Raw genomic sequence first — 24,835 nt, forward strand, 5'->3', positions numbered from 1 at the left:
TTTTTAGCGCTCCAATATTCTCAATCCGTAAACTTTTATCCATTTTCCATAGGAGATTATTAACAAAAAAATGAAGATTTCTCTCCGATGTCGCCTCTCGCGTTTGCGTTTCGAAGACCATCAGTCGCCAACGTCCATACCACGTTGAATACACCGGTTCTCGTCCGATCACCGAAGTTAAGCAACGTCGGGCGCGGTCAGTACTTGGATGGGTGACCGCCTGGGAACACCGCGTGATGTTGGCTTTTTTGGCGTTTTTCTTTCGGCGGTTCCTTTTTAGCGCTCCAATATTCTCAATCTAGGAACTTTTATTAATTTTTCATAGGAGATTATTATTAAAAATTAACATTTTTCTCTTAATGTGAATGTTTTGGCTAAAACCATAATATTTTGGTCGGTCGCTTGAGCATTATATGTTCATATTTTACTAATCTTACTTTTAGTGCCACTCTAAACAAACTTGTACTGTTTCAGTTATTCTCGTTGTTAAATCTAGTGTTGTCGAATATTTCTTTAACTTTTTTATAAACTATTTCATAGGATGTTTCTTCCTTTAAGTATGTTATTTCCTGTAGTGCAAAAGATTAAAGACAACCACGAAATAACAGAACTGCACACGGGATAAAAAAAAATTCTACATTTATAAGTAAAAATGAAAAAAATATCTGTTATTGATTGGAAATCTTTTATTGTCACCATCTTTTTGTACAACATTAATACATTCTTTAAAAATATCAAATATACAGAAAAGGCCAGTTACGAGTCACCGTAAATCGATTATGATTTTTATGTTTGTGTATGTAATATTACACTCACATTCACGTGATCTCATTTACATTCAATATCACACATTACGTTTCATATTTAAATTTTGATATTATATACATTATTATTGTATTTCTTTTATCTTAACTAAACTACAGTCCTCACTGTCTAGTGTATGTCTAATTAAGTACATTACAACATTACACCATAATCTTAAATATCGTTTACAACAAAAATATTTTGTTTATCTTTATTCTTCATTGTCTATGCTAAATAAGCATGCAAGCGTCAAATATTATCGTCGGTATATTTGTAAAGATTAAAATTAAAAATAAATATCGTAAATAAAATGCATTAAAAATAATACAATTAATAAATGCTACAACATAATTTTTGTATTTTGAGTAATGAGTATTCTTCGAAAACTGGATTATGCATTAAAACATGAATTTTATCTAATAATGTAATAACATTTACTATAACAATATTAATTTTAAAAGCACTGTGATTAAATATAAAAAAATAATGACACTGTTTATAATAGGATAATAATTATAATGATATATTAAATTATCAAAGATACTAAAACGAATTTTCATATTCGGAGATATTTATATTTATCTGTGCTAAAAAATATAGGCACGTGTCAAAAGTCGGGACAATCAAACATTGAATTGTCAATTTTTATAACCTAATAAAACTAAATATTTGAAGAACACTAAAAAGAAATTATATAATCAAAAATACATTGAACTTTGGTTCTATAACATTTATTTACAATAGAATATAATAATACGCATGGCAAATACCATAATAAAAATTAGATTATTTATATACACAAAAATCATATTTCTTTTTGGTACATTTTAAAAAATAAATAATTTGTTATTCTATTCAATTAATCTAAAACATCCAATTTTCATCTTTTTTTTGGTAATTTCGACTGCATATATAATACTTATCTATAGGTTATACGCAATTATTCATTTTCAAATTGAATTTTTTATACAAGCCACAATATACTTTTTCGACACGCATTTCCTTTGCTTATATCCTATTGTATTTCTAAATATTTATCTGCAACATAAATGTGTGAAAATATAAAGGTGGGTCAACTTCTAAATTGTTTTTATACTATATAATTTATCTACCTAAGTTAATACTTTTCTAGTGTTGTAAAGGGAACAAAATAAATTATATTGTTCGTATTTTTATTACATAAGAAGTAAATATTCCATATTTAAAACTTACACTATGTATGAGTTGTAATCGGTGCCGTCAATATTTATTTAGACAAAACATTGCTGCAAATTATTCTCGCGATGATATTCGATTTTAATTAATATTTACAAGATATTATTTCGTTTGATCGATATTATATACATGTGTATGAGGCGAATAAAGACATTCGGTATATCACAACGTTCCTTTTATTCCGACTGTCGTTGATTCCATGGCTCATTCATTTTCTCATCAATCATTCGATATATCGACACCGATGGTATATCGATTCAGAAATCGATGTTACGTATTTTTAGAGTGTTATATCTAAACTCAATGTAGCGTTTACTATTTGATGAACGGAAATTCGCTGTCGCTCTCGTCGCCCGATCCGTCGTAGCTGGAAGGCGGTGTGTCGAGCTGTGGTAGTCCAAGGTCCAGATACTCCTGGTTTGCGGTCACAGTTAATATTTTATCCAAATCTTCGACTAGTTCGGTGAAAGACGGCCGGTCTCCGGGGGAGAAAGACCAGCATTCACGCATCAACATGTAACTGAAAATAATTATTTCTTTAAACCATGACAATTAAAATGTTGATGAGACATTTGCGAGTCGTCTGAGAGAAGTGATATCACAGGCTATTTGTAAACTTTGGTCTTTAATCACGAACACCTTGTAAGTATTTGAGGTTGTATTTACAAGCGCCATCTTGAAATAAGTCAGTAATTTGACATGAATATATGTACATTACTATCAAAACCTATTTAACTGGAGCACAATGAGTTATTTTTTTGTACTTTTGTGTGATTGAAAAGATTGGAGAGTAATGGAGGAGATCTATGTTCGGCAGTGAAGGCTCTATGCCTTAAATGTTCAGTTTATCGAGTATTTTCTGTATCAAGTATTAAATCTTGGGAATGGCGGTAAGGAAAATTGATACTAACATTTCCAGGCTGCAGCAGGGCGGCTTCTCCATGCGGTGGCCCGCACTGAGGTGCTGGTACATGTACTGCCCCGGCACCGTGGGGTACGGAGTACCCCCAAGGGTCATGATTTCCCACAGAAGTACTCCGAATGACCAGCTAATAACATATATATCATGGTGATAATTGAAAGAATATCTCAATTCGCAATTAATAGAAATATAACGGATTATTCTCTTGTCACACGCATGCCAAATTTTTATATAAATGTAAAGGTTTGGAGAGCTAAATGGCTATATTAAATAGTCAAGTTACTTCCAAAAATGTTAAAATACGTAACAAAAATTTTCGTTGTAAAAACGTTTTCAAAATTCGGATAACTACATAATATTAAAATGTAATATTGTTTACTGTGTGTCCCTGTAGACTTTGTATTGCCAGAAGTTATTGGCCTGTTGCATTCCAATTGAAAAATCAATTCATGTATTTTAGAGCGATCAATTTATACAAAATGAAAGGAAATAAGTGTAAAAGTTTTAAAGCTTTTTGCTGTAAAATAAGCTATACGCTAATTCCTTTAACGCATTTATTACCAATCATCATGTATATATTTATCTATTTTAGAAGCAGTCCCTAAAAGATTATAAGAAAAATAATAAACTTTCTTTTTTTATGAATTTCAATCAACTGTTTCAATTTAAGTTAACCGCAAGAGTATGTAATTCAAATAATAATTTAATTATTAGAATTTATTAATAACATAAATATAATTTTATTTTTACATTAATATAATAAAACTTACACGTCGGTCTGTGTTGTGAAGACCTTGTGGTAGAGGGACTCGGGTGCCATCCACCGCACAGGTAGTCGTCCTTCTGTCTTCTTCCTATAATAGTCGTTACTGTGGACGTCCTTCGCGAGACCAAAGTCTGCGATCTTGAGGACACAGTCATCAGAGACCAGAACGTTACGCGCTGCCAAGTCTCTATGGATGCACTGGAAGAGAATGATGAATTTAGTTTTGAGAATTTAACTTTATAGTTTTAAGTCTTTATTTTTGTCTATAAGACAATGTGTCATAGATGTAATAAGATCGGTATCAATTACATCGGAAATTGATTATGTACAATCAATTTTTCAACTTGATCGTCTACGGCTTTCCTCATTCTGGGGAAATTTGAAGACGAACGCAAGTAATTGACATAGTTCAGTTAATTGACAAGTTGAAGTTGCAGTGTGAAGGTTATACGGCTGCAGAGGCTTTAAGTTTCTGGAGTGGATACTCTGGACCAGCAAGCGCAGCGTGGGATGTCCACAAGGGCAGACGGTTTTGTTAAAGTCGTTAGAAGACGCTTGATAACGCTTTTAATCGAGCCAACTGTAAATCTATGGGTGAAGCTTAGGTCCAGCTGCGGATGTGTTACTGCTGAAATGATGATGGTGCTTTCTGTAAAGAGACATTTTTTACTGTTACTCACCCGTCTTGATGCAAGATATTCCATTCCTCTTGCAACTTGGTAAGAAAAGGAAACCAAGTCTTTTTGAGTTAAGGTTTTCTTCTCTTTTAAATCCTCGGTCGGTGATTCGTATCTGTAAGATGATGAATATTTTTTAATTTTAAGAAGAGCATGTTTACTTGTTTTAATCCAATTTATTTGATACCACTAAGCAATAGTTTGCAGGAATTATTTAAGAAATTAATCGAAGTGTTTTATTTTAAATGAAAAAACTAGTACCCGGTCAATTTTTAAAAAGAAAACGATTTCCTCATAACAACAAAGACGTATAAGAATAAACTCGGGAAAATTTGCGAGATAGCGGTAGTTTTTGGTATTTGCCGCGTATGAAAGAGGTACGTTTCTTATTTATTTGCGATGCGTTACGACATGTGGTGAATGGTGGACTGCATTTAGGATATTTTATTTACAAACCATGTGATTATAAAAACTTTTCTAGACATTGAATAATTGCTCTGCTTGAGTTTTGTTGTTTTTTAATTCAATAGAACACACATGAATTTATACAGGATTATAGAGGAAAAAGTTACGAAAGGGTGAATTTACAGCTGATTTGTAGTAAGTTAATATTTGGTACACCTAATACCAAAATCAGTTGTATTAGAATTAAGAAAAAAAAATAAAAATTAAAATCAAAAAATAGTATTCAAAATTCGGATTACGACATATTAAAATTTATTACTGTTTACTATCTGTTCGTCTCTGCTGACTTTGTACTGCCAGAAGTAATTGCTCTGTCGCATTCCAATGGAAAAATGACTAATGTAACATATTTCATTATGATCATTTTATACATGGTGATAAGAAATAAGTGTAAATGCTTTAAATTTTTTTGCTTACGAATGAGCTGTATAATCACTCCTTTAAAGCCTTTAAACATATAACTGCTGCGCATTACATTGCCCAAACCCTAAAGCAAAAGGTTTAGTTCTGTAGGGCTTATTAGTGATATACTTTTTCTGTTTTAAAATGATTAAATGAGGAAGATGGTGATCACAGGTTTTTAAAAGGTAAACGTATTTCTCAAGTGCTTTACTTTAGTAACTGGATGTTATAGCTTTCTTATAACAGTTTAGCAAATGTTTATTATGTACCTATTCCCCGGACGATGGTTCCTGAGGAATTCCCGCAGGTTGCCGTTGGGTGCGTACTCGACGATGACATACAGCGGACCGTCCTGAGTGCAACATCCAAGCAAGTTGATGATGTTCACGTGCTTGCCAATCATTTTCATCATCTCCATCTCAGACACCAGCGCCATCATTTCCGCGTCGGTATGGCCCTCTGAAATTATGTAAATATAATTAACCCTTTGCACTCGCAGTTTATTTTCACATTTTCTTCTAACAACTTGATAATGATGTATATATTTTTACCACAAAAAATATTGGATAATATTTAGCTAAAAAAATAGAATAATATATATAATTTGGATATTAATTTATTGAGAGTGTGATACCGCTTAAAATTCCTTTGGCGCTGGTATTTATCACTACTTATTATATCCAACCTAACTAATTACCCAATTCGAAATTCGAATTGCTGAAATAAAACATCATGCCAGCAGTGCTTCCGTGTGTAAAGCCTTAAGAAGGGATACATGCGTAGTGTGACGAATATTCTAAATGATAATGAAACTTTAGGCAGAATTATAAAATTAAATACTAAGTATTGTAATAAAAAGTGTTTGTGTGTAAGTGATATCTAAACAATGCGACTAAGTTTATTGTGGATTCTTTTTACATCAGGGGTGTTTCGATTCCACATAACTTTAAGTTGAAGGATTCTATTTTAAGGAGCTCAAATTAATTGCTTTTTTGTCACGACTCATGGCGTATACAAGTGATAACTATAAGTCATCCTGAATGCAATATAATATGTATTAATTAAATTAATAATGTCAAGTGTAAATACATTTATATTTTTATACAATTAAATTTACATAAAAAATTACTAATACAAATCAATAGATAGACAAAAAATATAGCATATATCAAAATACCTTTCAACATCTTAACAGCTACAACAGACTGTACTCCTGGCTTAAGTATTCCAACGCACTCAGCTTTTACCACCTTTCCAAATTCACCCTCTCCTAATACTTTTCCAAGCGAAAGCGACTCCCTTGGGACCTCCCAGTCGATGTCCACAGGCAGTTCGTACTCAGACATCATCATGGAATCACTCGTGTTACTTTGTACTTGTGACAGCTTTTGTTTTTCTATCTTCACCACTGGCATTAGCTGAAAGTTTCATTAAAGTTATAAAAACATGGATGTGTCATTTGTAAATAATGTCACACTTGAAACTAAAATTACATTTTATAAGTTATATCCATCAACATTGTTTCAGCAGTAATACGTCCCGTCCGCTGTCGGAAAGAGGCTTTCCCTTATCGATTTCAAAGAGGACTCGTCGGAATCAGCCTATATGCAGCGTCTTCTGATATTCATAAGACGCCTGCGAACATCTTTTCTAGGCGCTCTTTAGTCTGGCAACTATCACTTCACTTGCCGATTCGCTGGCACGGTTACTTTCGTTCGTCTATGGATTTGACCATAGCGGCTTTAAGCTTCACGAGTGAAGTAAGACCATAGACCGACAAGTGCATGATACGACATCCAACAACATGGACAGACAACTATAAAGCTCGTTGAAAGGCCAATGTTGTACTACGGTGGGAATAATAATGATAATATACGATTTTAATGGCAGTGAAATGGATTATTACATTTTAATAATTGATAGTTTTGGCACAAAAAGAAAAGATAGATTAATAATTTTTATTCACAAGATTATTCGTAGAAGATACAGACCAGAGCTTCGCCCGTAGTATTTGGCGACCCGTTCATCTGCGGCTTCTCCACGGTCACTTTCTTCGTCCAATGCGTCACTATCACAGCTCTCGCGGTCTCTATCGCCAGTTGCTTCTTAATCTTCTCTCGTTTTAGCTTTTTAAATATCATTACTACAATGAGTGCCGCTACTAGGAACATTGCCCCCAGTACTGCCGTTAAAATGTTTATGAGCAAAGTGTGCTTTCCGTGATTCATGGGTTCTGGTGCAGGAAAAGCTGAAAGTTTTTACTTTATGTTTTTTATCGTTTTAATCAAGAATTGTAGTGTCAAACTTTAAAAAATTCAACCCACGCACTTTGATTGATTTCTGTGGTGAAAAAGGTGATTGCGTACATGTATAAGACTTTAAAGCATGTACACATATAACCAATAAATATTGAAAAAGAGAGAGAAAGAGTTTATAAAGATAGCCGAAACTATTGATTTAGAGACTTAAAATTTGATAAGAATATTTCTTTAGCCGAGTCTAAGTCTAAGAAGTCAATGTCTAAGAAGGGATTTTAATAAAATTCTTTGACGAGGGGTGGAACTTATTATAAAATTCCTATTACCAAACTATATTTCTTATAGATGTAAAATTTGGGAAGAATATTTTTTTGATATGTTAAAAATTAAGAAGAATGCATTTTATGAAATTACATTCACAAAAGACAGTACCATCAGGGGTAACGTCATGATCATCACCATATCAGCCGATAAATGCAAGGCATATATCTCCTCAAGAGATCGCTTCGCCACGATAACCGGTGTTGCGCTGTCTGCATTTAACGACTTCTGACGACTTATGTCAGTTAATCTGTAAACTAAACCCAATTTACATGTAAACTTACATTCTACAACTGATAAATATCCTTTAGCAGTGGTGTTGCCCAACGTGTTGAGTGCCACACAAACGTACCATCCTTCGTCTTCTTTGGTTACATTGAATATTGTTAACTGTTCAGGCTTATCCGAGAGATCCTCGCTCTAAAATATGATAATCACATTTTTATTTAATTTTTCATATCATTACTTTGTAGCAAGCATTTTTATTAAACCATGCGGTCTCACGACAAAAACATTATACATAAACGATTTTTGAAATATAGCAAATTGTTGAAAATTGTCAAAAAGAATGCATAGGCTTACTTTAAGTCTAGTTTATACCATGCTTTAAACTATTTTAACATTAATATAATAAATATGGAGGTAGTTAGTGTTTAAGCATTTTTTATTATTACATCTATTTTAGTATAGTAATGCAGGCTAGAAAGGTACTGTAAGAATAAAATTAAAAACTGTTCATGGTATTTACGTATTAATATCACTGCATTGACGTAAGGTTTGGTTAAGTCTTATGTTTTTTTTTGTGTTTATTTTTTATTTTAAATAAAGAGTTTTTATAATTTTTTAGGAAATTAGGTGTTTGGATGTCGGGATTTAAAAACCACCAAATTTGCAGCTGCAGTGGCGTTAACACGTAAGTACCACGTGAAGAGTATTTTCTGATGAATTAACAAGATGTACAAGGAATGACGTCATAAGCATTCAAACGTCTAAACTGTGTCATGCAGTAAGCAACCCACACGTGCGTTAGTCACCAGCCCTCACCGTCATGATTTTAGTAGTGTCGTAGTACACAATAGACTCCTGAGCCACACCATCATTGGTGTCAATGGTGACGTTATAATTGTATTCATCATTGGTAAAAAACATCCAGAACACATATGGATGTAGGTCTGACAGGAATTTGCAGCTAAATTTCGCTGTCTCGCCTACCAGTTTGGTCTGGTTGACCACTCCTTGGGTAAGCACTGGTTTCGCATATAAACGCTCTATAAAGAAGGACAATAATTGATTTATAATCAGTTTCTTTTTCATGCTGGCTTTTATGTTTTTATGGAAAGTAGTGTATTAGTGACGATGTCATTTTTAATTTAAAAGATATTATATGTAAGCTCTTAAAACTGTCAGCGTCAATGTTGAGTTACATTCGATTGCGGATTTTTTTTACAAATTACTCGTATTGTCTTAATAATTCACATCGCGGTGTGAATAGTTGAAATTATTAAACATTCAGCTGTAAATGCAACAACGCTTAGATCCATTATATGACTTCAATTACAAAATACAAATAGGATTAAAATTAGGAATTTATATACAATAAAAACCATTGCGGGTTTTATGATGTTTCGTAATATAATGTAATTTCACAAGAACAAACATACGAGAGATTAACATGAAAGCTATGTTTATATTCATAAAAGAAAATTTCAGGTTACGTCACAGATAAAAGTTTTTAGCCACTTAACCCACCACCACATAATGTAAATTAAATTTAGAGATAATAATTTACATAAGATAAATTCCCTCACCAATCAACTAATACGTATTTGCAATATTGTACTAATAGTATTGTGATATCTGAAATTAACGAAGCTCAATATGTTACTTCCGAACCAAAAGAGTTAACAGTTGATCGACCTCCACCAAAAATGTCAAATGAAAGACCTCAATAACGTCCCCGGCTGGAATAGGAGCATCGCTCGGTCCCACTTCGGCGTCTTTTAGTGAGTAATTCGAAGGTCTTAACCAGTAGGAATAAGGCTCTAAATCGGATACCGGCGGACAGGACAGCTTCACTGTGTCGTTTACGAGCACCGTTACATTTCCCGGATATCCTTCTTTTATATATGGCTTCGATGGGTATCGTTCTAAAGAAATTTAGCAGATATTTAATTGCCTTATGCAATCGAAAGCTAGAGAAAGATAAATAAATTGTAAATCCGTATAGTAGAAGATTTACAATTTAAAATTATATTTATAATGCATCATAATCAACATCATTGTAATGTCAAGCGATATTCGCCGACTGCAAGACATAGGCCTCTAGCAAAGTCGGCCACAATGACCAGTCTTCGCATCCAGCGAACTTGCCTATGTTGGTTCACCTAGTGGAAACCTTACCCACGTCGCATCTCTGGTAGATGGTTTCTCGTGGTCGCCAGAAAAACTTTCGGCCTCAACGGTCGTCGATTACACGAGCGATATGTGTGATCTATGATTGTATGCTATACCATCATTTTGTATAAAATTGACGCCTACTTTTGCAAATTATAGATAATATTTCATATGATACATTGGTCACTACTAATGTATATGGTTGACAATAAAAAATATTGTTAAACATTACCTTGTATATGAAGAACAACAGTGTGATTGATGCAACCCAGATCATTGCAAACAAGACACGTGTAGTTCCCATTATCAGCCTTCGTCAGCTCATCAAGCGTCATCGACCATTTGCCGTATGACGGTTGGAAGTAAGTCCTCATTATTGGCGTTCCATTATTTTTAAACCAAGTGATGTTAGGTGTTGGGTTGCCTGTAAATTGTGACATATAATTCAAATTCAATAATTCTTTTTGTCAAGTTGAGTCTAATTCATGTTCAGATGAAATTCTTCAGACCTGAGATGAACGGGTAAAAGAAGAAGAAGCAGAACTACGTTTTTTTTAAATAATTTAGAATTACATAATTTAATCAACCTTAAAATAGCCTAGAGGTGAATATATCACTTCCAAGGTTTGCTTGTAACCCTTAGCACACAAGTTTTTTAAATCTAGCAATGGAAGCCTTCTGTAAATTTTCTGGGATCCGAATAATGTTATAACAATAACGTACCGTCAGCTGCGCATTTAAGTCTTATCGAACTACCAGCGGGCTTCATGTCCATGTTAAACATTTTCGATGGATGTTTGAACTTGGGAGCGTATTTTGTTTTTGTATCATCAACGTGACCATAGTTTGGATGTTCCCTTTCGCTTTTCTCATCAATGTCTTCGTCTTTCATATCATATTCCCTGTACTTCATGCTTTTTGTCATTCTTTTAACGTCTGCTGTAATTTTTTCTTCAATCGTATTGTTCTCTGATAAAGAAGCAGCTTGATGTTGCGATAAAATCTCTGGCATAGGTCTCTGCATGTCAATATCCGATTGGTATTCTGTAAGGTAAAACGTATTTACACTTAAAATACATTTTATGAAACACTTCCCGTGTGAAGATGATGAATAAGAAATTACGAAAAACTGTTTCGAAATGAAGTTCATTTAATAAATTGTGTAAAAGATTGTAATATTTTAATATCGAATATTTTAATGCGGTAAGTCGTTATATTCAAGTACAACAACATGTATGTATTAGCATCGGAATCTAAATCCAGTACCGATTTAGCTCGATACATTTACACATCTGGATGATCAATAAATATCAATATTTCATAGTTAAGCTCTCCATATTAAACCAGAGTAGATTTGTACATTTACGCTTAAAGGAATTTGAATTTATAAGGAATCTGCCGGTCATTACTTTATATAAAATGAATCGGTCTCATACCTTCTAAATTGTCTTGTTCCACATCTGGCCTGTGCTTGATTGTTACGCTCATTTCCTTTCCTTTATCTTCATCGTTGTGACATGTATATACTCCTGCATCCTTCGCACGGAATCCTTTGATCCGTAGCCTGAAATAATTTCATTAAATTGTAATTCCTTTTTAATATTCTCAAACTTTAATCTGCTTAAAATCTAAATTACAATCGATTCAAAGATTATACGATTTAAACAGTATATTATAACAATAGTAAATAAGTTACAGGTTGGTTAATACGATCGTTATGTTTGAGGCCGTATGCGATACACTTGCGGTTACATTAGATTCTAAACACGATGCGAATACATAATTTGGTTAAGTATGTTTATGATTCCATACGCTTTACAATTGAAGTCGTATAAGGGTTAATTCACTATTAATAAACTAAATTATATATTTTTTAATAAGCTAGCATATCTAGTCTACTCACAAATTCTGTGAGTAATGTTTGTAATAATTGACGTATGACCATAGGTCTACCAGCCAAAATTAAAAATTATTTACATTATGATTGGTGATCGAAAACCATCGTTGATTTAGCAACTAATACTAGGATTAACTGTGACTCATATTTATCAAGATTTTAGTTAGAAACAAAATAAAATTCCATTTTCATTATAATTGAAACTAGAAAGGAGTTTACTGATAGAAACCTTCTTGCTTAAGTTATATAATGGTTGATTTGTAAAAGTGTGAACATATTGTTTATTTATCACCAAAAAACGCTAAAATATTTACACCTATATCTAATCACCTTGGATACGTCAAGCCAATTTGGTCTAGTAAGTCTGCAGGAACAGACATTAAACGATAATTAATTTTAATACGTATACGGAATTTAAAAACGCTTTTTCTTACTATAGTTTCTTCACGTTGTTTATTATTATGGACACTATTGATTTTTAGATAGGATTATTACCATTATTATACATTTATTTACAACAAATGTGCTATACATTCAATTAAAAGCTTTTGTACTTATAACTGTATTGATTACTGACAGGTTTGTACCAAGATCTATAAGAATTTACACCTCACATCTATTTTTATACAAGTTCATCCATACTATTTGCTATCTATGGCTTTCCATATAGAATAAATATTTATTCAAAAATCGAACGCTGTGTTCGAGTCTCTAGCTGTGTTTACTATGCACAAAGCCTAGAATAGCAACGTTAGACCTTAATCTAAGATCAGTGAACAGCATGATTGATTTGATGCGTTGTTTTGATCGACAGCATGCTTTATTTGCGTCAAATAGAAACGTCTCGATGTTGCATGGCGCATCGCATGAATTATTGCTTGTATTTCCAGCGCTTCGGAATCTGAATGCGTAAGTATTGATGCTAGCTTTCTTGGGACGGACTTAATTTACAACATTGTTATTTATGTCCACGGTTTTCCTTTGTATCGGGGGTATTAGAGTAACGTTAAAGTTATTAGTCTTCAGCACACGAGTCTGTATTTGTTGGTGTTGGAATGATTGGATTCTTTATGTTGTTTTGAAGCGTTTGAAATATTTACGGAATTGCATTGGCTTTTATAAGACGTACATTGATCAAGGATTCTACGTTCAATAGCATAGCTAATTCAGTTATTATAATTTATAAGCGAATATAAATATTCTCAGATTTACTACGTTTGTCCGTTTTACAGTCAATAACTTAAAATTTTAGCTATAATCAATTTAAAACAGATTATTCGTGTCTTTATTATAATTATTTATAAAGCCGTTCAATATTGATCTTTTTGTTTTATTTATTTACTAATATTTTTATAGTAGCATAATTACGGCCAGTATGTACAATGTTATACGAAACTAAAGTAAATTTATAATGTAGTATGTTTTGTGTATTATATTTATAGTGTAGGTGTGTGTTTTTATATTGATAATTACTATTTGTTTGTTTGCATTTACAGTTTTACTGCTTGGACTTATTGAGATGGCAGAGCATAATAGTTTAACTAGACCTATTTACTATTATTAAGCTCAAGGGCTTCCTCTGGAACCTGTGCTCGGACTACTTTTATATTTATTTTATTCATAGGAGAGCTGTTAGGCTTTTAAGTTAAGATTACTTCGGTGAACGACTCGTGAAAAGAAGTATAGACGAAGGTTTTCCTTATTCCCTCTTCGATTGTAATTTGAACGCGTTTAGCATTCTCGGGTTGATGGATTGTTATTATCTTTTTAATTATTGTATTTAAGTTACAATGTCGCCGCCCCCACCGAATAAAACTGTAAGTCTGAAAATGCAACTTTTCAAAAAGGACGAAAAATGGGGTATATCTCAAAAATGTATACACTAAAAATGATAATCTTTATATAATATTTAATTAATAATAAATAAATTCGGTAGTCGAGTAAAATGGACACTTTTAAAATAAAAGATCTATCAGGTATAAAACTTAACCAAAAAGTTTTTTTTGCATTCATGGATTTATTTTTATGTTCCGCGAAGTGAGCAGTAAGTGACGGGTAGTTAGATTTATAAATAAGTCGAGCATAGGAAAGTTGTTTAAATTAAATAAATCTGTTAAACTTTAATTACTTACCATTGCCTCTGTTGGGCTATTCGGGGCTTGCCTTGACCATCCAGAGGTTTACCGTCAAAGTGCCACCGAACCATCTGCGTTTGACTTCTAGGCCTCAGTCCGCAAACGAGACGAAGCCTCTCATTGGTCGATGCTTCTATAACGGTGTAGGTGTCATCTGCAACAATAGGAATTGCATTTTTATTGTATTGACTGGGAATAAATATATTTTATAGGCCTAATTTACATTATAACCATTTTATAACCTTTTATTGTGATTTTTGTATAAATCAATAATGACTATCTAATATCGTACGTGACTAATTATTTAATGTCGTATATTTAAACAAAGACTAAGTTTTGTGAGACCTTTTTGTGCGATTTTTAATTTGTAAATTTTTTTTGATGCGGTACATACAATTTTAATCAATTTGGAACATAATTGACAAAGTAATAAATAAAAAAAATATTTGTACATTAACCACATTACACACGCGTGTCCCTTTGGGTCTTTTTTTTTGTAAGATATTTGTTGACTCGTTTATTATGACCAGTAATTAGAAGTTTACTTGAAAGGCATAAAATGTTTTATTCTAAAGTGACAAGTCTGTAACGTCATGAGTTATTTCTACTTAAGGCTTTTTTATGCGCTCCTTAATCACCGCATAAAAATTGTGTTGCGAAAAATATTTTTTGTTGCTACTCGTGTAGTTTAAAAAGATTTTTTTTATGTTTTAGTTCAAGAACTCTGCGTATTGTATTGAGTAAGGCTATAAATCGTATCAACATGACACTACACGATTTATCTCCAACGCTAAAAGTGATGAATAGCGGTACATCCATGATTAAGATTTACAAGCGAACTAGCTTCAACGCGCGACTTTACTCGCATGCATTTTTATCGCTGTATATTAATTACATGTGTAAAAAATATCTCCCATAGTATTATATTTAAACAGTATAGCTTCCAATAGGTCTAATTGTAAATATATGGGGGAGTGAAGTAGAGACGATCATGTTAAAGACGCTAAATGTAGGCCACCTCCAACAGCTGTAGCCATCCTTCGGCTGAAATGATGATGATAATGATAGCGATGATGATGATAATGACTCTTAGTAACTACTTTTGATTGTGCCTTTACTGTTTTTGATACAAACATAAATATATTTAATTCAAATTTATGTATTGTATTGACGCCAAACATCACACTTTCGACCGCTTTTTGTCTTTTTGTTTCAGAGAGCAATAACGGTTACGTAACACGTTCATTCGTTATTCGTTACATGGATATATGCCTGGAATAGGTATTAGTGGTATGTAACCCAAAATATTTTCTTATATCGTCTGTTGGACACCAAACCTCCGCACGATGCACGAGATGGCATACAATCAGATGGATCACGCATAAAAATAATTTTAGGAATAACCAAGAATTTATCTAAATAATATATAGAGTTTCATCGGGACTAACTTAAATATAAATGTGTATCGAAGCAATTGTCTAACACATAAGTACTTGTGTTTATAGCGCATAGCAAGCAGAATAGATAGCGGCTGGAGCCTCAAGTTTCTGGACTATAGACTACGAACTGGAAAGCATAGCGAAGGACCTCCATCCACACAGTGATTGAAGATATTAAAGTCGTCGGAAAAGGCTGTAGGTAGGCAGTATCAAAGCGATCCTTTTGGAAATCTATGTGGAAGTCTGTGTCCAGCTGTGGACATTCTAGGTCGAAAATGATGATAAAGAAAGATTGGCTAATTATATTACACGTCTTTATATGACCTCCGACTTTCGGGACCTCCAGTTCGCTTCTACATGTGGGAAAGGGACTTTGTTTACAACGTAAATGTTTTTTTCAGTTTTGATATTTATTTTCTTCATTCGTGCTTCGATTGTCTTTTGTTTATCATCTTTCGTTCTTCACAATACCTGTCTCACTTTACATTCTTTGGATTTCGTTCAAGCTTTATTTTACCTTCATCTCCTACATCATGATATCACAGTTTGGTTTTATCACATATATTACACGTTAATAGCTTCTTCTAATTCCATTTTAAATTATTTCTATTGGAATAAACACACGAAGACCAAGCATTGTTTTAAATTTGTTTAAAAATATTGAAGTTTATTTACTAACAAGAATTTACCAAAACAGACTTGACCACCAAATGTCTGAACCACCTTCAATTAAACCACCAGTTTCGTTAAAGGGTAAAAATACTAAAATAAGTCGTAAAAATAAAATCGGTCGTGTACGTGCCGCACATGGGATAAACACAGCATTATATGTTCGCAAAAATACGTTCGTTGCATTTATTTTCGGACGCAAATGTAATGTACACTAATTAGGTTGGATACAGTGGCTTTTTTACCAAATAATAAATATGTTAATTATCACATAAATCACTGCGCACATCCTAAATTAATTAATATATTTTTTCCAAATGAATCGGTTGCGACTAAAATAGATATAATTATATTAAAAAAAAGTCAACTGCATCTTCGAGCCTTTTCTTTTAATTCTTTTACACAGTTCCATAATGCGAATACTAAAATTGTATTTATTAATTTATTTTAATTCTCACCACACTTTTAATATGAAATCAGTTAAGGTAATCACTTATACCGCCAAAGATTGTCATAACAATCTAATTTGATACGAGCTATTATATAATTGATTTTCTCTTTAGTGACGTTTATTGAAGAGTAGGGGAAGGGATTAATAGACTTGTATCTCTAGCAATATCGCTCGGGCAATCAACTTAAGTAAATTATGTCTTTTGGAAAATACATTTCTAAAAAATATTACTGCATTTTCTCTACAGAAGTAGTTGCTGTTAGCCCTAAGACTCTTACAGCTTCATCTGAACTGAGTTTACGCTGCGGAAGGCTCCGTGAAATATTAAGTATGTAATATTAAGTGTCACTTGCTGAAATATAGAAAAACTAGTTAGTTTTATCACAGCATTTTACTGATTGATTTGATTTCATGACATTAAAATTATTTATGCTGATAAATGTTATATACAGCGGAATATATAATGTTAGTTGCTTTTCGAAAACCAACTGGTCTCGTCGGAATCGAGATCGGCTCGTGTATCACAGGGGTTGCTCTCTCATTCATTATAAATAGAAGTTGATGCAGGAATTTCTTTCGCCACTTCTATCAATGTTATCGCTCTCCGAAGTGGTTATCTTGTTAGCCAAGTTTAATTTCGGCTCCGTCGGATGCCCTAGTCGGAGTGCTAAACGCGTAATATTAACAAGTGACAGCCCAAGTCGATGTAGTCTTATAGGGGCTCTTGACACTAATAACTCCACGGAGTGTCTGCCCAATTAATCTAATAGCTTGGCGGCTTTTTAATACGGTGAAATTGTAATACGTAGTGGCACGGGCTGTCGCTACCCAGCCCATGAATTTTGCTGTCTTAACAGAGATTTTAGGCTGAGTACTTTTCGCGCCCTGCCACCTCGAACCCACGGAATCAGCAAATGCCACTTGGACATACGTATAAGATAAATAATAAGTTCCTTCATCAGACCTGTTACATTTTTTTGGCGATGAAGTTATTTTATTAAGATAATATTATATATACAGCGGGTTAAGTAATGATAGTTGATCTGCGTGGGGTCAAAGTGTAAATAAAACTAAAAACCCGAAGCGACGAAGTTTAAAATGCGAACAGTGGACAAAGTTGCCTGTCTTTGTTTGCTGAGTGGGCACGGTCGAAATTTTAACGGTCTCCGGGATTTGTGGCCTGTGAATTATGACCGGAGCACAGTGTCGTGCCTTGTGTGACATCGAAGTCGATAAACAACAAGAGGAATCGATTTTTTTTTGTTGTCTTTGTTTTAGGAATGGCATGTTGATTATTTTATGAGGATGTTTCTTTGTGCGTTGGCTGTGTATACTGTTATAATAAAAGTTTCGAGAGTGTTTTAACATTTAAAATTTAAATGTGATACGATTGAAAACATTATAATTATTAAATCGACTGTTCGCGTTTACATTTTGCTAACGACAAAACTCTTAATTTTGTAAAGTTAATATAATGAAAAGTGTATTTCAATTATTTACTTTTATGTTGCAATATGTAGGTGTAAGTATATGAAACTTGTGCTACACACATTAAAATTATTATATTTATATTTTTTTTAATGTCTTATATTAATAATTTAATTACGTTTATTCCCCTAAACGTACATTAATTTATCTTAGATAAAATTTCATACTATTGTGATTTAACGGAATTGTTTCTAAATTATGGAATTAATACCCATTACTACGTTATTAAAAAAATTGTATACCGATAATGTTAGCGGTAGAGGATGGAGATTTGCGATCGTAGGTTGCGAATTCGATTCCCGGGGTACAATTTTATATAATTTATATTTTGTGCAATAATTATATAAGATTGCTATTGCTCACAAACAAGTTTCCAGAGATTTGCCAGTAGCGTCCTCTGCGTACCATAAATATATAATAAGTACACTGCGATCACCAACCCGCTTGCTAAGCGTGGCGTATCGTGTATCCCCCCTTAAGTATATTTGGGGGAAGACTATACCTTACAATGGACGTCTATGGCCTGAAAAAATTTATTTATTTATTATGAAATTTTTCTAAACTTATCGCTAACAATTTTGTTCAAATTAGATTTGTTTACATGCATAAATCGTAAATAAAATAATTATTACGTATAATTATTGTTATACTTTTTTGTTTTTACTTCATATTATATATCTTAAACAACTCTTTAGATATTTTTTTAAATATCGATAAGCCTATAGCAACACTATTCCTTTTGCACACTCCTTAAAGGTCGATTTAGTGGTTGCATATGTCGAACAGATGCAAACTTGAGCCCATCGACTCAAAAAAACTTTCACGAGACGTAATGTCATGTTTTTTTTTTACATTTAAAAACAATGAATGTCCAAATTTCGTGGGAACGATGGATAAAACGTATTCTTGTCTAAAAACACGTACCTTCTTACTAAGATCACATGATTTGATCGCGTTCAATCAAATCTCTGTAGCGATTGGTTACTGATGTAAAAATTTAAAAAGGGTTGAACGTATTTGCGGTCAATTGATGTATCGCAATATAAAAAAATCAATTATTTTAGAAATAATTAATGACGTTTTAATAATATAGTAAGATGAAGCGTTTTTAAAATTCGGATTACTATATATAAAATTAATTATTGTTTACTATCTGTCCCTGCAGACTTAATGGCCCGATGTTTTTGGCTGGTTACATTTCAAAAGAAAAATAAATTAATGTAACTTCTTTTTAGCGGCCCTCTTTCATAGCCACGTCTTGTAAGTGTGGTGACACAATTTAGTGGACTCCTTTCTATTAATAACAAAATGCTATGTAAAACAATGGTAGCCAGTCGGTAGAGGACTAAGACTTGTGATCGAAGATCGCGGGTTCGGTGTCCGGGTTACAATATTATATAATTCACACTTCGTACATTTAATTATATAGGATTTCCATTGCTCGCAAACGAGTTTCCAGAGGATGGGCAACAGCGTCCTCTGTGTACTATAATAGTACAATGCAATCGCCAACTCTCCTGCCGAGCATGGCGATTACGGTATATCTCTTTCTCGATGTCTTTGAGAGAAGACTACACTTTGCAGTGAGATTCTATGAACGGAAGCAACGAATAATACGAAAAAAAAAAAAAAAAACGATACGTTTCATTTATTAGTTTACAAAATGTTTTCAAAACAGAAACGATACCATCTCTTTCTTTCCTAATTTTTTGTTTGAAAAGTAAGAATCATGTTATATCGTGTTGAATTGTAATATTAACAGTCAATCTCTTACTTATATTCAAAAACCACATTGTTGGATAATAGATGATAATTATGAACTGTTTCGGATAATCTCAATTAGGATAAGGTTTGTATGCGATGTTCAGCCATTGTGTTGTAAATATAATCCTGCCTTTAATGGAGTGAGATCGTGGGCTTCACCGGCACCCTGCAATTAACGTGCACAATGCTCTGGATATTGAGAACAAATAAGAAGGACCACACGGGTTTAAAGGTAACTCGATTAGTTAAAAAATATGTGACCTAGTTTGAATAATATGTCTCGGCAAAACAAAACTTCATCACGATTTTTTTTAATTATTTTTTCGCATTACATTGAGACTTTTTACTCACATAAGTATTTTATTTCTGGCATGGAGTCCCAGTGTCGTTTTATTTACATTTACTTTCTTAATTATGAATTATATATATTCACTACTACTCTCTATTGTTTTAATTCTTGTATTTTCTTTACAAAGTCTACTAAAATATTTCTATTTTTGATTACATGCTTTACAATAGATCCATGACGAGAATAACTTCCTGATATAACTTATTATTGGTGATTCTCATTTTAAAACGAGGAATAACAATATTTTTAGTAGTTTATAGCTGGACGAAAGATGCATGGAACGCTCTGTATGAAGCCTTGTGTGTACACAAGGAGCGATCCAATTAAAAGAAAAAAAATACTTACTATACTACTAACATTATTTCAAATGTTTTTTTTGTGGTTTAAAAAAATATATATGTATCGGATGTAGTATCCATATAATGATATTCTGAATAAAACTCCACCATTCTGGCTGATTTGACAGACAGATCTATGTACCAAAAAATATGTATAGCGTTCATTTTCATTATAACTTATCACGCAAGATGGCAGCACTAAGACCAGGAATTTAATTTTAAACTTTATTAGCTGTTTTACCAGAATTTGTATTGCTAGAACTTATTGGCCTGTCGTATTACAATACAAAAAATAAAGTTTCACTTTGTTTATTGATTAATTATAAAAATAAATTAATTAATCTCATGACTCATAAATACTGGCTGATGCAGCCGTTTAACTACAATTTAAATTAAAAAATATGACGCGCGAACTTTTAAAAATTTAATACAAAAAGTATTTAATATCGCTTGATACATACATGTCAAGGTGAAAGATAGGTCTAACCCATTAATAAATGAACACAGGCGCGCAGTGTGCTTGTGACGTGCAAAATACACATGACCTTCACAGTAAGACGCAATAATCCAGGTCCAGATAAACAAATACCTATACGTCTGTAAATATCTCAATGTATGCAGATGTAATTGCTACAATGCACAGTTATTACGCAATAGTATGAAATGTTATTTTAGGTGTAGAGGGATATGTAATGCAAAATTTAGATAGATTTATTTGATCATCATCAGCTATAGACGTCTACTGCAAGGTATAAGCATCCATCAAAGATCACCACGATGACCTTAATTAAGTCGTCGGTGCATCTAAAAGAGGACCTGCCCACCCGTGTCTACGGGCTTGTGGTCGCAATTCGAGAACCTTTCGTTCCTAACAGCCGTCAGTTGCACAAGCGATGTATCATATATATGAAGACACTTGCGATTCTCCGAGCTACGTATTTGACCTGTGTACTTCTTAGATATTTTTAGGTGTTATATATTAATACGGAATAGTGAAATCGTAGGGATCCGACAGTCCCAAATTCCTTTATTTATGTTTATTTTTTCTTCGGATCATTTTAGTGATGTAAGTTAAAATAAATGTACTAATACTCAGTATAATTTATTCCAAACCTATATTATCATTTTACAAATCTTAGGCATCGCATAGTTTTACGAAATTTTCTATGAAAAAGCTTTCAAATTAATTGCATCATAATTGTGAATTTTTTTTAAGGATTTGATAATTTCATTTATTCAAAAACGTTGTCTTAAACTCAAGTGCTCTTAAATATCTAGTCATAACCTTTATTAATATTTATTTATTTTAAATATTATTTAATATATAATTTAAGTATGTCGTTGGCAGCTGTACTGATAATTAATGCTTAAATAGCGAAATAATGAAATGATCTATTGCGTACGTGTATGAATTTTGTTAAAAATGTGTTTGTGATCGTGCCTTATTTTTAAGGTTATAAAAATTTAAATAATGTATATACTGCATGGTAACTTCAAGTGCGCGTTGCAGTTAAATAAAACATTTTAGTTAAAAGAGGAAATAATAACGGAGTTTGCAATCGTCACGTGAATATATTGTAATACAAAATTGTATGGGTTTTTGATTGCTTGGAGCCGCTCCAAACGAATTTCTTTCGCGTGGGCGGACGTTAGGATTGTTACCGTCCAGTTTTGACTGTGATGAGATTATGATATATTTCATTGCTGTATTATAATAGTTCATTTCTTTTTCTTCTTGCTTCTTTCTGAGGCAAGTGCGATCGAACCAATACTGATCGAAGTCAGTTATGTAGATGTTTCTATTTATTATTGTATTATATTTATAATATGTATTAAACCTTTTTATTATAAATATATATGTTATATACGTATGTATGTATGTTTAAGTATGTATGTCTATGTATGTTTATGTATATTTATGTTCATTTCTTTGTGAATATGTATTTTTTTTGTACACGTGAACTACCCTTTATAAGTACTTTTATCTTTTCCTTACTATGGTTGTCTGTAAGAGATTGCCTTGTGTGATAAGACCGCCCATTGTACTTTTCTGTATATTATTGTATCTGTATATTATGTATCTTAAATAATATATATATATATATATATATATATATATATATATATATATATATATATATATATATATATTCATTTTTGAACAGTACAGCATGTACTGAATTTGCTAATGTAGGTATTTCTGATTAAAAACCTTCTTAGTGGGAATTACTGTGTCCATTATAAATTTCTATTCATTATATTCATAAATATATAATCAATCTAGATTCCGAAATGAGGACCAAGGACTAGAACCTGGGCTATCACCGGTTCGGAACGTTTCTCAGCAGAAAAGCCGACCAGAAACTCAACAGTTGCTCTTTTTAAATGAGGTTTAACAATGTTTGATTTAAACATTATAATATTAACCATGTAAATAAGTCAACAAATCAAATTCCACACATTTAGATCTTTTATTTTATACTTTTAATTTTCGTTTTAAAATTAAGAAAAGGAAGTCAATGTTGTGAAACTTTTTGCATATATGCGTACACTAAGATCAATGAATGATTTGTAAAATTTTTCGAATCGAAATTATGGAGTTTTTTTTATTTAATATGTTTATCATACATCTGTTCTATTTCTTAAGTATTTAAATTTTGCCCTAGACATAATACCTTTTAAAATATTGTTTATGTTATATATAATGAGAAGCAACTGCTAGAATACCAACTTCTTTTAAAATATTCCTTAGGAAATCTTTTTAGCTCTAAGCATAGCTTTTTTTAAAATTAAATATAGTAATATTTTCTGCAGTACCGCGTCATAAAAAATTATTCGTGTATGTAACACATTTCATGTTGTTAATAATAAAGGATCTTTATAGGCCTTGTTTTACGGGGCATCTCGTTCAACACAGTGTATTTATTTATATTATAATTTTTCAAATAATTTTAATTAATTTCTTTACTCATATTTTGTCCTTCTCAAAAAAAAGTCTTTCATTATTTCCTTTAATTTTCTTCTCAATATCTAAGGTTCCTATTCATACTTTCTTTCCAGTAATATATAGAAGAGTGTAGACCAACAACGAAAAATTAAAAAAATAATTAATTTATAATGAATTCGCATATACCATCATCGCAGCCCCCAGATTATCGTCACGTCGAAGTTATTCCCGGAGTACCCGGCATCTGTGAATCGGATTCGGGAGCGCGTCTCCGAAAACCATTTTTCATATAAATTGCGTTATTTATCTCCCGACCGTCATATTTATTTTGTTTGTCAGCGCGTCCCGTCTGTAATTCTCAGTCTGATCAATTTTTTTGAGAAATGACAGCGGAAGGTGAACATGAAGTTTTTTTTTTTAAATTTTCATTTTAATGTAAATATAAAAAGTTGTTCATGTATTTCAGTATACTATACACGGTTACATTCAATCGCATCCGTTTACAGCTTTGCTTTTATTTCAACACATTTAGAATTTATCAGTATTTTTGCAGTAGATAATATATTCATCCACAGAATACAAAGTATTTGTTTGTACTTTCGTTATAATCATTTAAAAATTTAATTTTTAACATAGTTTAGCGTTAATCATTGTTTAAGTCATCTTACATAGATTGTTCCTGACTTCGTTTGTAAATTTATAGACCTCTTTAATATTATTTTTCTGTTTATTTACTTATTAACGTTTAGATATAAGCTAGCGTAATTATAGCCAGGGCAACTATAAATAGCATGATGAACGCCTAAAAAGGCAAATATATTTAAGTTCTGTTCAATGTTTTTCGATTTTTTACCGGATTCTCACTGTTGTTCAAAAGGCATTTGCAGATTGCACGGATTCCAGGTAGCAGAGAGTAGAGTGCGTCTACCTTAAGACCTCTTTAAAGTATCGAAGATCGAGGGCTCCCGGAAGAGCCTTGGCTCGAGTCGCTTATTACTATTTTTCAGGATTAGGTGGTGTTTTTCAATACTAATGTGAGCGTACGTTATGTTTTTCTGTTGGCGTGCCTTTTCAAAAGAAACCATCATCAACATCATAAGACATCCAGGGATATAGCCTGCCTCAGAAATTTAC

General features: G+C 32.4%; 1 protein-coding gene and 1 non-coding gene across 3 annotated transcripts in view; one reads left to right on the forward strand and one right to left on the reverse strand.

Moving 5' to 3' along the window:
- The first annotated feature begins 126 nt into the window (after positions 1-126).
- Positions 127-245, forward strand: LOC137920561 (5S ribosomal RNA). Its single transcript, XR_011106826.1, has one exon. It is a non-coding gene; the product is annotated as a 5S ribosomal RNA (ribosomal RNA).
- Positions 246-1,669: 1,424 nt separating this feature from the next.
- The window catches only part of LOC137920166 (fibroblast growth factor receptor homolog 1-like), a 115,201-nt gene continuing 92,035 nt past the window's right edge, over positions 1,670-24,835 (reverse strand). Inside the window, exons 3-15 of one of the 2 annotated variants that reach the window (XM_068763419.1) lie at positions 14,254-14,410; positions 11,661-11,788; positions 10,948-11,268; positions 10,457-10,648; positions 8,875-9,098; positions 8,115-8,250; positions 7,243-7,499; positions 6,429-6,669; positions 5,521-5,710; positions 4,388-4,499; positions 3,712-3,905; positions 2,931-3,068; positions 1,670-2,539 (exon numbers count right to left, since the gene is read on the reverse strand). In XM_068763419.1, coding sequence (XP_068619520.1) covers positions 2,335-2,539; positions 2,931-3,068; positions 3,712-3,905; positions 4,388-4,499; positions 5,521-5,710; positions 6,429-6,669; positions 7,243-7,499; positions 8,115-8,250; positions 8,875-9,098; positions 10,457-10,648; positions 10,948-11,268; positions 11,661-11,788; positions 14,254-14,410 — 2,495 coding nt within the window. In that variant the 3' untranslated portion in view covers positions 1,670-2,334. Of the gene's footprint in view, positions 2,540-2,930; positions 3,069-3,711; positions 3,906-4,387; positions 4,500-5,520; positions 5,711-6,428; positions 6,670-7,242; positions 7,500-8,114; positions 8,251-8,874; positions 9,099-9,774; positions 9,978-10,456; positions 10,649-10,947; positions 11,269-11,660; positions 11,789-14,253; positions 14,411-24,835 lie in introns of both variants that reach the window. The other variant, XM_068763420.1, reaches the window with a different exon arrangement.

The sequence above is a fragment of the Battus philenor genome, unplaced genomic scaffold (genome assembly GCF_028537555.1).
Source record: "Battus philenor isolate CCGP_79_NKW_IND1 unplaced genomic scaffold, ilBatPhil1.0.hap1 SCAF_18, whole genome shotgun sequence".
NCBI lineage: Eukaryota > Metazoa > Arthropoda > Insecta > Lepidoptera > Papilionidae > Battus > Battus philenor.